The 12903-nt window shown below is 50.3% G+C and overlaps 5 protein-coding genes across 5 annotated transcripts; 3 read left to right on the top strand and 2 right to left on the bottom strand.

Moving 5' to 3' along the window:
• The first annotated feature begins 132 nt into the window (after positions 1-132).
• Positions 133-1774, top strand: PV06_07331 (uracil phosphoribosyltransferase). The gene is made up of 3 exons (XM_016408562.1): positions 133-507; positions 562-661; positions 710-1774. The coding sequence occupies exons 1-3, from the start codon at positions 328-330 to the stop codon at positions 1096-1098; spliced, it is 669 nt and encodes a 222-aa protein (XP_016260316.1). The 5' UTR covers positions 133-327; the 3' UTR covers positions 1099-1774.
• PV06_07330 (uncharacterized protein) lies at positions 447-2256 on the bottom strand. Its single transcript, XM_016408561.1, has one exon. It carries the CDS (start codon positions 2117-2119, stop codon positions 1163-1165), a length of 957 nt encoding a protein of 318 aa, XP_016260315.1. The 5' UTR covers positions 2120-2256; the 3' UTR covers positions 447-1162.
• Positions 2257-2853: 597 nt separating this feature from the next.
• Positions 2854-6901, top strand: PV06_07329 (uncharacterized protein). Its single transcript, XM_016408560.1, has one exon. The coding sequence runs from the start codon at positions 3045-3047 to the stop codon at positions 6678-6680; it is 3636 nt and encodes a 1211-aa protein (XP_016260314.1). The 5' UTR covers positions 2854-3044; the 3' UTR covers positions 6681-6901.
• On the bottom strand, positions 6853-8321 carry PV06_07328 (uncharacterized protein). The gene is made up of 3 exons (XM_016408559.1): positions 8152-8321; positions 7640-8067; positions 6853-7582 (listed from the first exon to the last, which is right to left on the bottom strand). Exons 1-3 carry the CDS (start codon positions 8227-8229, stop codon positions 7294-7296), a joined length of 795 nt encoding a protein of 264 aa, XP_016260313.1. The 5' UTR covers positions 8230-8321; the 3' UTR covers positions 6853-7293.
• Positions 8322-8797: 476 nt separating this feature from the next.
• PV06_07327 (uncharacterized protein) lies at positions 8798-10944 on the top strand. Its single transcript, XM_016408558.1, has 3 exons — positions 8798-9125; positions 9193-9336; positions 9393-10944. The coding sequence occupies exons 1-3, from the start codon at positions 8922-8924 to the stop codon at positions 10593-10595; spliced, it is 1551 nt and encodes a 516-aa protein (XP_016260312.1). The 5' UTR covers positions 8798-8921; the 3' UTR covers positions 10596-10944.
• The last annotated feature ends 1959 nt before the right edge of the window (positions 10945-12903 follow it).

Here is a 12903-nt window from a genome sequence, read left to right as displayed (position 1 = left end):
GTTTGATTGCGCGAGCACGGGCGAGATGGCCACTCCATACAATTGTGGCCCACGATTATTCCCGCTACTGGTGTACAATACCTGTACCTGGCTGGGGCTCGTCGATAATGAGTCCGGTGCATCGGGGATGGCCGTGCCCCTCCCTGCGCAGGTCGTTGTTATCGCAATTATAACAAAGGTCAGGTATGCAAGCAAACACCCTGCCAACGAGCCGTTCGTAAATGATAAAAAAACACGCCTAAGTCTCGGCGCTGAGATACTATTGCTCGTCTGGTCTTCGTATTCTTATTTCTTCATTCTCTGTACCCGAAACAGCCGATCTTTCACATGGCCTCCAGTCTGCCGCCAAACGTCCACATCTCCAAGCACCCTTGCCTGCGCGCGAAGTTGTCTCAACTGCGTTCCAAGTCGACCAATGCACGTGAAACCAAAGCACTCGTCCATGAGATAGCTTTGCTGTTGGGCACCGATGCTTTATCATACCTGCATCTCGAGGAAGCTGGCAAGGTGTGTCCATTTACGGAGGCCCTGGTGGCGCAGGCTGATCTTTGAGTGATATAGGATGAGACACCCATTGGATATGAATATACTTTCGAAACTATAGACTGTAGCAAGATCACCCTTGTGCCGATTCTTCGGAGTGGTTTGGGCATGGTCGAAGGCAAGTAGCCACATATCGATATCGTACTGCATGACTGACCTTGATAAGCCGTTCAAACCATCCTTCCTGCCCCAGTGTCTGTACACCATCTCGGTCTCTTCCGCGAAAAGTTGACCTTGCAGCCAGTCGAGTACTATAACAACCTGCCCCAATCCCAAGCGAAAGTTGCCAAACTGGCCATAATCGTGGATCCGATCATTGCAACAGGCCAGACTTGCATTGCTGCTATTCAGTCACTGAAAGAATGGGGAGTCGAAAAAGTAATAGTGTTGAGTGTGCTAGGTGCAATTCCTGGTGTGACCAGCGCAGCAGCAGAATGGCCGGAAGGAACCGAGATCTGGGTAGGAGGCCTAGATGAAGGCTTAACCGACAAAGGCATGATCAAGCCTGGTTTGGGAGACATCGGAGACCGCCTCTTCCTGACGCTAGGGAAATGATGTTGCCCTCATGCTGGACCCCGTGAATAGCTGGCATTGTAACAGTGTTGGGTATGACCAACTATCATCTCAGACACATGAGCGCCTGATGCCCAAATAATTGCTCAACCGTGCCTTCTCGTTTGAGCAGGTCTCCTAGCCAGTGCCTTGCACCATCGAGATCTTTGGCACCGAATTTGACCAGGACGAAACCGCGCACCCTGGCTACGGTCCAAAGAAGACCTTCTGCTTGGTGTGCTTGGTCAGTATGGGTCAGAGGTTCTTGTGTCCAGTTCTTGGCTCCGATCCGAGGCTGGTTAGCGAACTCATTCATGAGAAATTCAGCAAGTTTCCCAAAAAGTGTTCCATATACAATGAGAGTGCCGAATATGGCCATGTTGTCTGCCTTGTCCACCAAGCCCACACCTCCAAGACCGTCCTCATGAAGCATGACAGCATCTCGAAGCAAAAGTCGTCCTTTCGACTGTCGATCAAACTCTCTCACTTCATTTCTGCCTTTCCAGCTCCACAGTGTCCAGCTCTCCCCAAGTGCTCGTCGGCCTTCGCTGACCCAGTCAAGCATAAGCAGGTTACTAGTCCCTTCAGGCGCAACATAGAATGTCTGTTTCTGCTCATAGACACTTTCTGCGAACGGCTGGGTTGGGTCGGGCAAATAACACAGGGCGGCTCCGTGCCCTATCTTCACATCTAAGGTCTGTTTACTGACCACTGACTTATTCGGAGCTTTGAACAGCTTAGTACTGCCCTGAGTAAGTAGTATAAGGCGCGTAGTTTCTTGTAGCTCGATCTTTAGGTTGACCTGATCCCCTCCCACCAATCCTCCTCCGTAGGTGAGAAGAAAGGCAATTGTCACGTGCTTATCATCGCTCGAGCTATGTGGTTCAGGAGCGATAAGCTTTAGAGGGTATTGATATTTGAAAACTTGTAGTGCCTGTTTGCCGGGAGGCAATAACGAAAGCACAATTTCTCCAGCTCCAGCGACAGAGGTGGATGGCGCGAATGGTGATTGTGGGAGCGACATACCTTGCGCTCGAGTGCAGGGAGCACTTGTCAACAAGGTCGATCTTGCATTTCGTAGCTGTTTTCCGAGGTCAGTGGTCGAACAGCGATCCTGTCTATTACCAATCTCAAGCCTGGGAGATTGTGTCCGTTGTCAGGGAGTACCCCAGGTGCGTAGATAGAGACGCTCCTTATGTCATGGCACACCTCAAGACTGGGAAAATCCGATGCGAGTTCATGCGGGCCTCGATTTCTCCACCAGCTGCCGCTTTAAAAGGCCACGCCCTACGGATATAGAGTCCGAGCTACTGGCGATGAGCATGACTTCTTCTAAGATATCACTATCGACCATTGATTACTGTGCGTTGCGCTGATTCCAGTATATCATGAGAGTCGATACTTACGCTCTGATCTACTGTGATGGCCAAGGAAATACATGCCTGGAATTCTCCTGAACAGGGCCGTGAGGCACTTTAGCTATTACCTAGGTAGAAACCCTCGATGATCCTTGAATTGTATTTCTGGATCTCGAGGTATCGATTCGTTTTTCTTCGACAACTGTTTTATTGTGCTGGGGGAGACGTTGTACAGTAGGTTCCTGGCGGTGTGCTCCAGGCACAAAGATTATCTACGTACAGTAAGGTTCCTGAAGCAAGGTAAAGACCACTTGGTGGGGTACCCTCCCCCGACGCCTGTTAACTGCGAATTATTGTCACTTTCGGGTTCCCACTCCACTCTATCTGTCCTTCGCGTCGAGCGCGTTCTTTGCCCAAGAGGCGTGTTGACTTCCTTCGAATCAATACGACAACCATCGTTCAACGACACACTTTGCCTGCGGATAAGGACTGTCGTCATCCTCCTCATTCCTCGTTCCCACGAACCACGGGCGACTGCGCTTTGCCGTCAACCAACCCCATTAGGCGCACGCATTCAAAATTCGTCTCATCATGGAGATTGACTCTAGCGCACCTAATGGTGCAAATGAATCACGTCGCAAATCTGGTCGAGTAATTCGACGACCTGGACTCTTCTCCCAAGAACACCAGCAGAGCAGTCCTTTTACGAACGGAGCGGTTAAACGAAAACGACCTACAGATAATGAAGGCATTGATGTGCTAGAAGATGACGAGGAAGAGGATTCGGAGGAGTCTGATACTGACGAAAGCGAAGATGAGCCAGACGAGGAAGAGTTGAAGGAGCGGCGACGAGCACAGAGAAGCAAATCGACAACAAAGCCGGCAGCCAAGAGGGCGAAGACAACAGACAATTCTAGCACAACACTGGCAATGCGCCCTGCCAAAGGTGGGAGGATAGCCGGAGGAAAAGCTGCAAAAACCCAGAAGGCCCGCGCTCGACCGAGTCAGGCGCATCTTCAAGGGCTGTACGCCGAGGTTTTTGGTAAAGGACGATCGCCAGAGGACGCTGCGTCTGTATGGTTCCAGTCTGTGCAAAGTGATAGTGTCACTGGCATCCGAGACTTGATCAATTTCGTCCTGCAGTGCATTGGTTCTGATTCTCGGATTGAATCTCAAGATATCGAAGATTTGGATTCTGTCCCGACTAAACTCGGAGATATCCTGCAAGAATACGAGGCGCAAAAGTCTCCCGACTACCCTCTGATTTCGAGGCAGAAACAGTATGTTGGCTTTCAGACTGTTCTGGAAGACTTTTTCAAAGCCATCATCAAAGCATTGCACGCTTCCTCAGTATTCTATGAGCAACCTGAAGTCTATGACAATATTCATGTCTGGATTGCAACCATGTCGGGCGCCAACTACAAATCATTTCGGCACACAGCAACGATCATATCGCTATCAATGAGCACTGCCCTGTGCGAGGTTGCGAAAGAACTCCAAGAGACCATGGCGACATTGAAAACGCAAATGGACGCCGAAAAGAAGAAGAGAAGCGTGAACAAGGCTCGCGTCAAGACCATTGAAGAGAGTCAAAAGGAAACAGAGGAGAAATTAGAAGCAATTGACGCTCAGCTGCGAGACGCATTCGATACGGTCTACGTCCACCGTTATCGAGACATCGAGGAAAAGATCCGTGCACCATGTGTTGCAGCACTGGGAAACTGGATTGTGCTTTACCGGAAAATGTTTCTGGAAGGCCAATTCCTTCGGTATCTTGGATGGGTCTTGAACGATACCAGCTCTCCTACCAGATTGGAGGATGTCAAACAGTTGAAAAATCTATTCAAGAACAAGAAAAACATTGCCGCCTTGCGAGCCTTCACAGACAGGTTTCGGCCCAGATTAGTAGAGATGGGTGCTAGGGATGCCGACATCAGCGTAAGGGTGGAGGCCATCGAGCTTCTCGACAGGCTACGAGATGCTGAATTGTTGGAGCCTGACAATATTGACACGATAGGCCGACTCATCTTCGACAGCGAACCGAGAATACGAAAAGCTGTCGCAAAATTCTTTGTCTCAAACATTGAAGACCTTTACGGCCTGAGCATTGAGGACTTCGACGAAGCCCAGTATCATGCAGCTCTACCCGATGAAGATGACGTGGAAGAGTACATGGTACCAACCCGTTCATGGATCAAGTTCAAGTGTTTAGGGTCGATTCTTGCCGGCTACGACAATGACGAAGAATCTTTAGACGGTAAGGGTAGTCGGTCTCTACCTCTCGATCTTGCCATCGACTCAAGATATACTCTTGCCACCCAAGCTATATATCCGCACATGAAAGAACTTCAACACTGGGAATCTCTTGCAGGCTACCTTCTCTACGACCACTCTTCCATTACCGCCACAGGTGAGGAGGAGGATATGAATGTCCAAGTTCAGCAGGCCTACCAACTCAGCCCGGGCGAAGACATCATCCTTCTAGATGTCCTGCACGCTTCAGTCAAGCAGTATCTATCATCAATCCTTGAGCCTCCGACAAATCGCCGCGCTAATGCCACAAAGGACCAAATTCGTGAAAAGCAAGAATCCGCCGCTCAAAACCTCACACAAATCCTTCCTCAACTCCTGAGCAAGTTTGGTGCTACTCCACAGGCCGCATCATCAATCCTCCGCATCGAACAACTACTTGACATTGGTCTGATAAATGATCTCCAGTCCGGCGAGGCCACCTACTCTGCAATCTTGGAGGACATAACCAAGCAATTTACCTCGCACTCGGATAAGAAGGTCCTGGCCGCCGCGAGTGTGGCACTCCGCAATGCACGCAGCTTCGAGCAGTCTAAAGAGGCGGTAGACTCGAAAGTCCAAGAGATCTGGGCCGAGTCTATAGCCATGATTGTCGATCTTCTCCGTGGAAAAGACGTCGAGAAGCGGGGAACGCTGGACAAGCAATCACTTGCTGCCATGGTAAACAGCATGACTCGTCTGACAGAGTTAGCTGGGGTATATGACTGCTCCTCCCTGATGGAATCCAAGCTACCAGGGGAAGGTGGACGTAAGCAGAAAGGCAGAGCGGACCAGGGCGTGGACTCGCTGCTCTCTTTATTATTGCGTCTTCTAAGAAGAGGCGAGCCTGACGAAGATACTACCTGGGTCTTCAATCAGCTGGAGGACCAGTTATGTACTGCGCTGATTGAACTCTTCTCGCGCTACTTTCGGTGGAAGATGGTGGCCTTGAAGAATGCCATCTCAACCAATAACACGGCGCTGCTGTCTACCGCCAATCTGACTGGGCTCGCAATGACACGCACCACATTCGTGGACAACCTAGAAGCGGTCATCAGTCTGTGCACCCCGTTGGACAGCGTGAGATGCACTGCCATCCTCAACATCCTGGAGCTGTTTGCCCTGTTCACGACGGTGCGCAACATGCGGCCTGAAAAGGGGGAACTGAACGAAACGGTCGCCCGTAACTTGAAAAGTCTTGTCACGGCCGTGCCGTCCGAGATTGTCAAGGAGGTCATGTCTACCTACGAACGTATGGAGAGAAGTTTTGCCAAGCGAACAAACCGTAAGATCGAGACGGGCCGCGAGAAGAAGCACAGAGCTGGTGCAAGGGCGGATGAAGATGATGAGGACATTGAGAAGCCGCCTGAAGATTCGGACGAGGAAGCGGAGCAGGAGAGTGATGACGACGATGACGACGACAACGACGACGACGAGGATGGAGACACCACGGGCCGAGGGGGCAAGAGAGCAAAGAAGCAGGCAGCCTTGCTCGCGGAGCAAGGGCTTTGTGAATTGACGAGCAAGATCTTATTCGCCATCGTCGGTGGCGCGATCAAGGATGACAGCGTCAAGCGGAGGGTTCTGTTGAACCGCACGAAGCTGGGCAAGAACTATGCCGCTCTCGTCGCGTACTTGGACGACAAGAAGCAGCCCAAGGCCAAGGGGAAGAGGGACAGCGGTGGTGGGAAGACGCCGCAGAAGCAGCAGCAGCAGCAACAGAAGCAGAAGAAGGCGGCTGTGAGTGCGGAGATGGTGCTCGAAGACGATGATGTCGAGGACAGTGTCCTGGACGAAGAAGAGGAGCAGCATAAGCGTGATCTTGCCGAGGACGATGTCGATGGCGACAATGCACGAGAAAACGCCGGGGATGACCTTGACGACGATGATGGTCACGTAGGCGGCGAGGTCGAGGACGACGATGTAATGGGTGACTGATTGATTGGTCCCCGTTCTCTGCACGGGGCAAGCTGCGAGGGTACAGAGCTCTACTGTACAGGCATTGATTTGGTCTCTTGTCGGAGGAACTCTTTTCTTTGTGTCTGGCCAGGGCCACATATTGACGCCAGTACGGAGTACCTCCTTTTCGTTTTCCCAGTCAGTATCCGTACCAGACTCACCTACCTTACTGTAGTACTAGATTTTTAACTTGTTTCTTGACGTTTGAAGAATGTTAAAGCTGTCTCTTGTCTCATTTTATGTTATTTTTTCATCTGCCTTGCGCACCAATGATTTTTCTCTACGTTTTCTCTCTTGCTGCACTTAATCATCCGAACTCTGTCGGTATCTCAGTTCTTGATGTGCAGTCAAACGTCATCCAACATAGTCTGTACAATTGTCCATGTTTCCGATATTGCAAAGTCGCACCGCACCCCTTTTTTCCGGTCAAAATGCAAACCCCACGTCCATGCGTAGCTCTCTCGAATGTCCAAATGCTGCCCTTTTTCCATCCCACTGTGTCACTCTCCTGCCTAATGTAAAGCAGAAGGAGAAGTATGAAAATATACAGCAACATCATGTCGACGAAATTGCGCGTAATGTATTGCTTTTTCTACTCGGGCTTTCCACGGCTCTTTGGTCTGCCGCCACTCTTGACACGACGAGCCTCGGGGCGTTGAATGTGATGGGTCGGGATCCATTCCTCGTTATATGTCTTAGCACCGGTAGAGATTGCTGGACCTTCGTTGTCGGATTGAACCGAGCCGACCTCGATCTTCTTGATAGGTGCCTTCTTGGTAGTTTGCTTGCGCTTCTGGGGGAAGTATGGAACGATCCAGATGGTGTAGAAGAAATAGCCGACACCGACAGCACAGGCGAGGAGGAAGCAGTACAGGAACAGACTGAGAAACGTTAGCTATTTGATGCGCGGTGGGTAGAAAAGCCTATCAGTAACTCACATTTGCGGATCGAAAATGCTCGCGTCTTGTTCAACCACAGAGACAGTGCCATTGAAGGCCTGCAAAGTGTAGAATGTATTGTGCGAGCTTACGACAGCAGCCAAGTTCAGTCGAAGGTCTTGCGGGTGCATGTTGGTTTGGAAGGTGTACGGAAGACTTTGCTTCTCGCCGGGGGTGATTTCAACAGCATATTGGGCGGTGGTCAGGTTTCGGACGATGCGAGGGTTTGCGAGGTCCGGAGTCCACAGACTGCCACCGACAAATTGAATGGTGACTGGATCTGGTTCCTCGTTCATGAAGGAAAGGACGGCTTCGGTGGGCTTGCCATTAACAAGCTTGATACCGAAGATCTCGGCATTGGGAAAGCTGGCTTCAACAGTCACAGCGAGAGATGGGCTGGTTGAAGGGTCCTCAACTTCCTCATCGACCTACGACAGTAAACGTCAGCTGCATGGTTCTTTTTGTTCGTGCGATGCGCTGTCCAGGACGCGGCTTGGGGGTTATTGGCTCACGCTGTCGGGCGCCTGGGAGAAGACTCCGGCGGCTTGAAAGCCAAAAAGGAGGAGAGCAAGATCCAAGAATCGAACCATGATGGAGAGATGTGTCCACGAAGAGAAGGTGAAGGAAGGTACTGGGAGCGTGTGTGGTGAGGTGGGAAAGGACAGACTGGTGTGCAGCGAACTGGACTGGAAAATGAGGTACGCGATATTGGAGAACTGTTCTTTTCCCAAGCGCAGTTTGTGGTGGGCTGGCACGACATGGCTGGGCTCATCAGTCTCGTACTGTACTCTCCCTTAGGCTCACTAAAATTAGGCACTAAGGCTGGTGCGAGTCTAGAGCCAGCAGAGCCTTAAGCGACTGAGATTCGCACGCTTGTAGGGCCAATCGCGGTTAAGCCTATGACGCCCGTAGACCACTTTTTAGCCACCCTTTTAGAGGCTGCTTTGCCGCTGTTGGCGCCCAGGAGCTTCCGCGATAGGCATGCCTAGTGAGACTGCTTAGCATCGATCTGCTGGCCCAACGGCGAATCGTTGTGCTCCCCGACGCGCTATCTGCAGCCAGAGCGAGAGCGCTACCAAACTTTACGCGTTCCCCAGAATTCCATCATCTTTTTTCTCGCAAAAAAAGTACTTTGTATCTGGTGCCATGCGCCATCTGCAGCACACCCGTATTTCCTGCATTGACCTCACCGCCAACATCACTTTAATCCTTTCTTCTTCTCCTTTTCAAATCACCTCTCACTCATCTCAGTTGCCCTTTCGACCACTTTTTGATATCTTCAATGCCCGACATGGCGCGCTATGACCCGTTTTCACCTTCGTTTGAACATCCTCTTCTCAATTCCAGCCCGGACTACGGTTCACGAAATGGTTTTCGGACGAGTCGTGCTATCGGTGACATAGGCTTGGTAGACTCTCACATGTCCTTCAGAGAGCGAAATAAACGTCTGAGAAACCTTGACGATGAAAAGAATCAACTCATAGAGGTATATTTGCAACCCATTGGTGCTTGTCGATGTTTTTTTGCTGCCGGATCACTGATTGCCCATGCAGGATCTGCTGTATCAACTCGAAACGACCCAAAACCAGCTCGATCGCCTACAACTGGACCACAGCCGCGAAGTTTCCTATAACAGAGATAACCAAATGCGAGAGTCCTCCCTAAATGAACAAATACTGCAAGTGAAGAACATTATGGTGGGTTTGATCTATACACAAGTGAAGCCGCAATTTATTCACCTGGTTTCTTTTAGGATCGAAATCCCTTCATTACCGTTCTTATTGATGGCGATAACATCATATTCACGAAAGAGCTATTGTCCAAGGGCGAAAGAGGCGGTAAAGAGGCTGCAAATTTCATTTTTGACTCGGTTCACACGTTTGCAACCACCAATCTCCACCATCTCGACTCGCCCAAGATTGTTGTACGACTCTATGCCGATGTTAAATCCATGTCTGAGACACTTGCGAGGTCCAAGGTTATTGAACGTCCACTGCTGTTTGAGGAATTCGTTCGAGGACTCAACAGCACGCAGTTGCTTTTTGACTTCATTGACGTCGGAGCGAGACCTGATGCCACCAAGGAAAAACTGAGCGAACAATTTCAGACAAGCTTGTATGACTGTCACTGTCACCAAGTTATACTAGGTTGCTCCAGTGACAGCCACTACGCTTCTTTGCTCGAAGACACACTTAAAGATAGCACGGTACTGGACCATATCACTCTTCTGGAGAGCATTCCATTTGAGAAAAACCTCGCCACATTGAAAGATCAGTTCAAAATCATCAAGTTTGACAACATATTTCGCACGACGAAGCTCTGCCCTTCACAGGCTTTGCCGAAGGGTCCATTGCAAGCGGTCACTGCAACATTGCCAGCACTTTCACGTGTCGAGTCCAATACCACGAATGGAACGGGTTCTAGCTCAAGCACTCCAGCTATGACCTGGGCCAGTCTGACAGCCCAGCCTGCTCCAGTCCCGGCAGTTTCTGCGCCAAAAGCAGGCAGTACCCGAACATCCACGCCGACATCCTTGAGAAGCCCAGAACCAGTCAGTGCCGTCGCTTCCACTGGGAAAAGCATCGATCGGAATCGTAACGGTCAGAGAATCGACAAGGTCGACTCCACGATACCGAATTATGAGATCCAGAGAATCAAAAAATTGAAACTGTGCAATATTTACTACCTTCAAGGGCCAGAATATTGCACCTCGAACAATTGCTCACACTCTCATACCTATCCGTTGTCCAAAGGAGAGCGCAATGTGTTGCGTGAGGTCGCACGAATGACGCCGTGCTATTACAAGATGGATTGCTCCGACCCAGAGTGCATTTATGGACACCGGTGCCCGCAGAATGATCCAAATCGACAAGATTGCTGGTACGGTGACAAATGCAGGTTCATCGGATTTGGCCATGGCATCGATACTAGAGTGGTCAAGACCACAAGGGTATAAGTTGCAGCTGAATCGACCGGCCTTGGGTATTACCAAGCTTCATACTGTTGGAGTCTATTTAAACCTCTTTTGCTGCTGAAGTAAAGAGTATCGTATCAAACCCACACCTCGGCTCGATGCCGAGCGGGCAATTTGCTAGCAGAACTTCAATCGGGAAAATCAGGGTGTACATTTGTTGGGGTCTTTTCACGAACTCGCAAACTGCGAAGAGGCGCTAGGAGAAGTAATATCTGAGATACCCACGGACAGAACGACTTTCTACTTTTTCGGGCCTATCGCAGGGTGGATAGTAAACTTGATTATTGAGCAAACAATGGAATTCGTGCTATGACTGTTACTACACTCTCCTTCTCATCCTGTTCACTGCTGACTGCCATGTCTAGCAGTTCTTACCTCTGTCCCGGTTGTTTATATTTGGCTATAGTGGGAACGAATATGGCCGAGATCCTCGAGGCCTCATATCGGGAGCTACCAAACGCGGAGCGTCACATTGTGCCTTGCAAACCGAGAAAACGTAAGATGCAGGACGCTGATTTTGACATTGTGCGTCCTCTGTACGGAGTATGATGAGAGACATTGATACTCCGTATGGCTCGGTTACTATCGATCACCATCATCTAGGGTTTCATTAGCGGAAGATCATTCAACATGGTCGACTTGTCCCGCCGGGCCTACTCAGGCCCGAGAGTCTCAACCTCCATTAGATGAGTAGGTAGTGAGCATTTCCCCGCATCCGTGGATATATATTATCCTGTCGTCAGTCCCTCGTATTGCTTTGCATATGGAGGGCGTGCTGAGAACAAGAGAGCTTGTTGGAGTGTGTGAAAATTGATTTAACCCTGATTTCACAAGATCTGCCGCCGAGGGTCTCCCAGATACAGAAAACAGACACATACATCACTCTTACAACTCCATGGCTTCTGCTGATGTGACAAGCGTGCCTAAGGTGCCAATTGGCATGGACCCAAGGCTTCCTGCTGATTTCAAAGCCATAGAAGGGTCGATTCCTCAATCTCGCCTGGGATGGCTTCGACCGACCCCTGCCGACACTCCAATCGAAGAGATCCGACGTCGTCTAGAAGAGGACGAATACGTCTTCGTCAAGGGACTGCTTCCTCGAGAAGACGTTTTGGAAACGAGACGACATTATTTCTCCCAATTCAAGAACTTTGACCTGTTGAAACCCGGAACGTCCCACACCGATGGGATTTACAACTCCGACGAGGACGTCTCCCTGCACAATGGCATCGGCGGTGGAGGGCCGGGGGCCGACGAGGAACTGCGGGCTCTCGTGGACGCGCACGTTCAGCAACCCTACCTGGACTTCGTGGCCCACCCGAAACTTCGCGGCATGGTGCGAGACTTGATGGGATGGGACGAGGAAGTCATGTTGACCAGGACCATGCTTCGTCACAACATCCCCGGGGGAATGTCAACGGGTATCCATTATGATAAACTCTTTCTTCGAGGCGGCGACGCCTTCTTCCTCACCGCCTGGGTGCCTATTGGAGACATAAGTCCGATCGGTGGTGGATTGTTCTACCTCGAAAATGGTGTCGAACTGGCAAAGGCCATTGAAGAGGACTTTAATCAACGAGCCAGGAGTTTCAGCATGGAGGAAAAGATCTCTGCATTCAATAGCAACATGTCCGCAACCGGGGTGATTGGAATGGACCCAATGGCTTTTGAAGAGGACAGTGCCAATTTCTCAGAGAAGAAAAAGGCAAAAACCTACCGTTGGCTGGTTGCGAATTATGAGGCAGGGGATGTAGTGTTCCATCATCCTTACAGTATCCATTCTGCAGGTGGGAATTTTGACCCAGGTGGAAGGATTCGCTTGAGCACAGACTTGCGCTTCTATGACAAGAAGGACCATGAATCAGGAGGGATTGATGAGAGATGGATGAAATTTTGGACCCCGGCGGATGGCTTGTAGAAGATGGCGGATCGACTCGGAGATGAAAAGAGAGAAACATGTATTCCGTAAGATAGGTGTGTAGTATTCACTTTGCTGTGTGTGAGAACTGTGATCTAAGCCGAAATTGTCTTTTCTTATCTTCTTTCCCAGTCTTCCGTATTGGGAAGAGAAGTTTCTTATGTTGTTCCCTTGTGAAGACAATTTATGTAGGTACCTAGGTAGTTGTCGGCAACATCGGCACTTGTGGAGATTCTCCACAGCTTTGCCCCGGGCTGGTGAAGGCAAGGTAGCCTGTCACGTACTCCGTACCTACAGTACATACGAGACCCAGACCCTCAAGCCCATACTGTACGTGCTCCCGGAGGTACATCACCGTTCTAGTTATCGAGG

Source organism: Exophiala oligosperma, assembly GCF_000835515.1.
Source record: "Exophiala oligosperma strain CBS 72588 unplaced genomic scaffold supercont1.7, whole genome shotgun sequence".
Taxonomy (NCBI): domain Eukaryota; kingdom Fungi; phylum Ascomycota; class Eurotiomycetes; order Chaetothyriales; family Herpotrichiellaceae; genus Exophiala; species Exophiala oligosperma.
This window is presented reverse-complemented; position numbering and strand designations above follow the sequence as displayed.

Coding starts and splice junctions, on each gene's coding strand:
- PV06_07329 (XM_016408560.1), top strand. CDS start 3,045: ATGGAGATTGACTCTAGCGCACCTAATGGTGCAAATGAATCACGTCGC.
- PV06_07330 (XM_016408561.1), bottom strand. CDS start 2,119: ATGTCGCTCCCACAATCACCATTCGCGCCATCCACCTCTGTCGCTGGA.
- PV06_07328 (XM_016408559.1), bottom strand. CDS start 8,229: ATGGTTCGATTCTTGGATCTTGCTCTCCTCCTTTTTGGCTTTCAAGCC. Junction 8,068..8,151: donor TCTCCCAGGCGCCCGACAGC/GTGAGCCAATAA, acceptor TTACTGTCGTAG/GTCGATGAGGAAGTTGAGGA. Junction 7,583..7,639: donor AGCATTTTCGATCCGCAAAT/GTGAGTTACTGA, acceptor AACGTTTCTCAG/TCTGTTCCTGTACTGCTTCC.
- PV06_07327 (XM_016408558.1), top strand. CDS start 8,922: ATGCCCGACATGGCGCGCTATGACCCGTTTTCACCTTCGTTTGAACAT. Junction 9,126..9,192: donor AAAAGAATCAACTCATAGAG/GTATATTTGCAA, acceptor TTGCCCATGCAG/GATCTGCTGTATCAACTCGA. Junction 9,337..9,392: donor TGCAAGTGAAGAACATTATG/GTGGGTTTGATC, acceptor GGTTTCTTTTAG/GATCGAAATCCCTTCATTAC.
- PV06_07331 (XM_016408562.1), top strand. CDS start 328: ATGGCCTCCAGTCTGCCGCCAAACGTCCACATCTCCAAGCACCCTTGC. Junction 508..561: donor ATCTCGAGGAAGCTGGCAAG/GTGTGTCCATTT, acceptor TGAGTGATATAG/GATGAGACACCCATTGGATA. Junction 662..709: donor TGGTTTGGGCATGGTCGAAG/GCAAGTAGCCAC, acceptor GACCTTGATAAG/CCGTTCAAACCATCCTTCCT.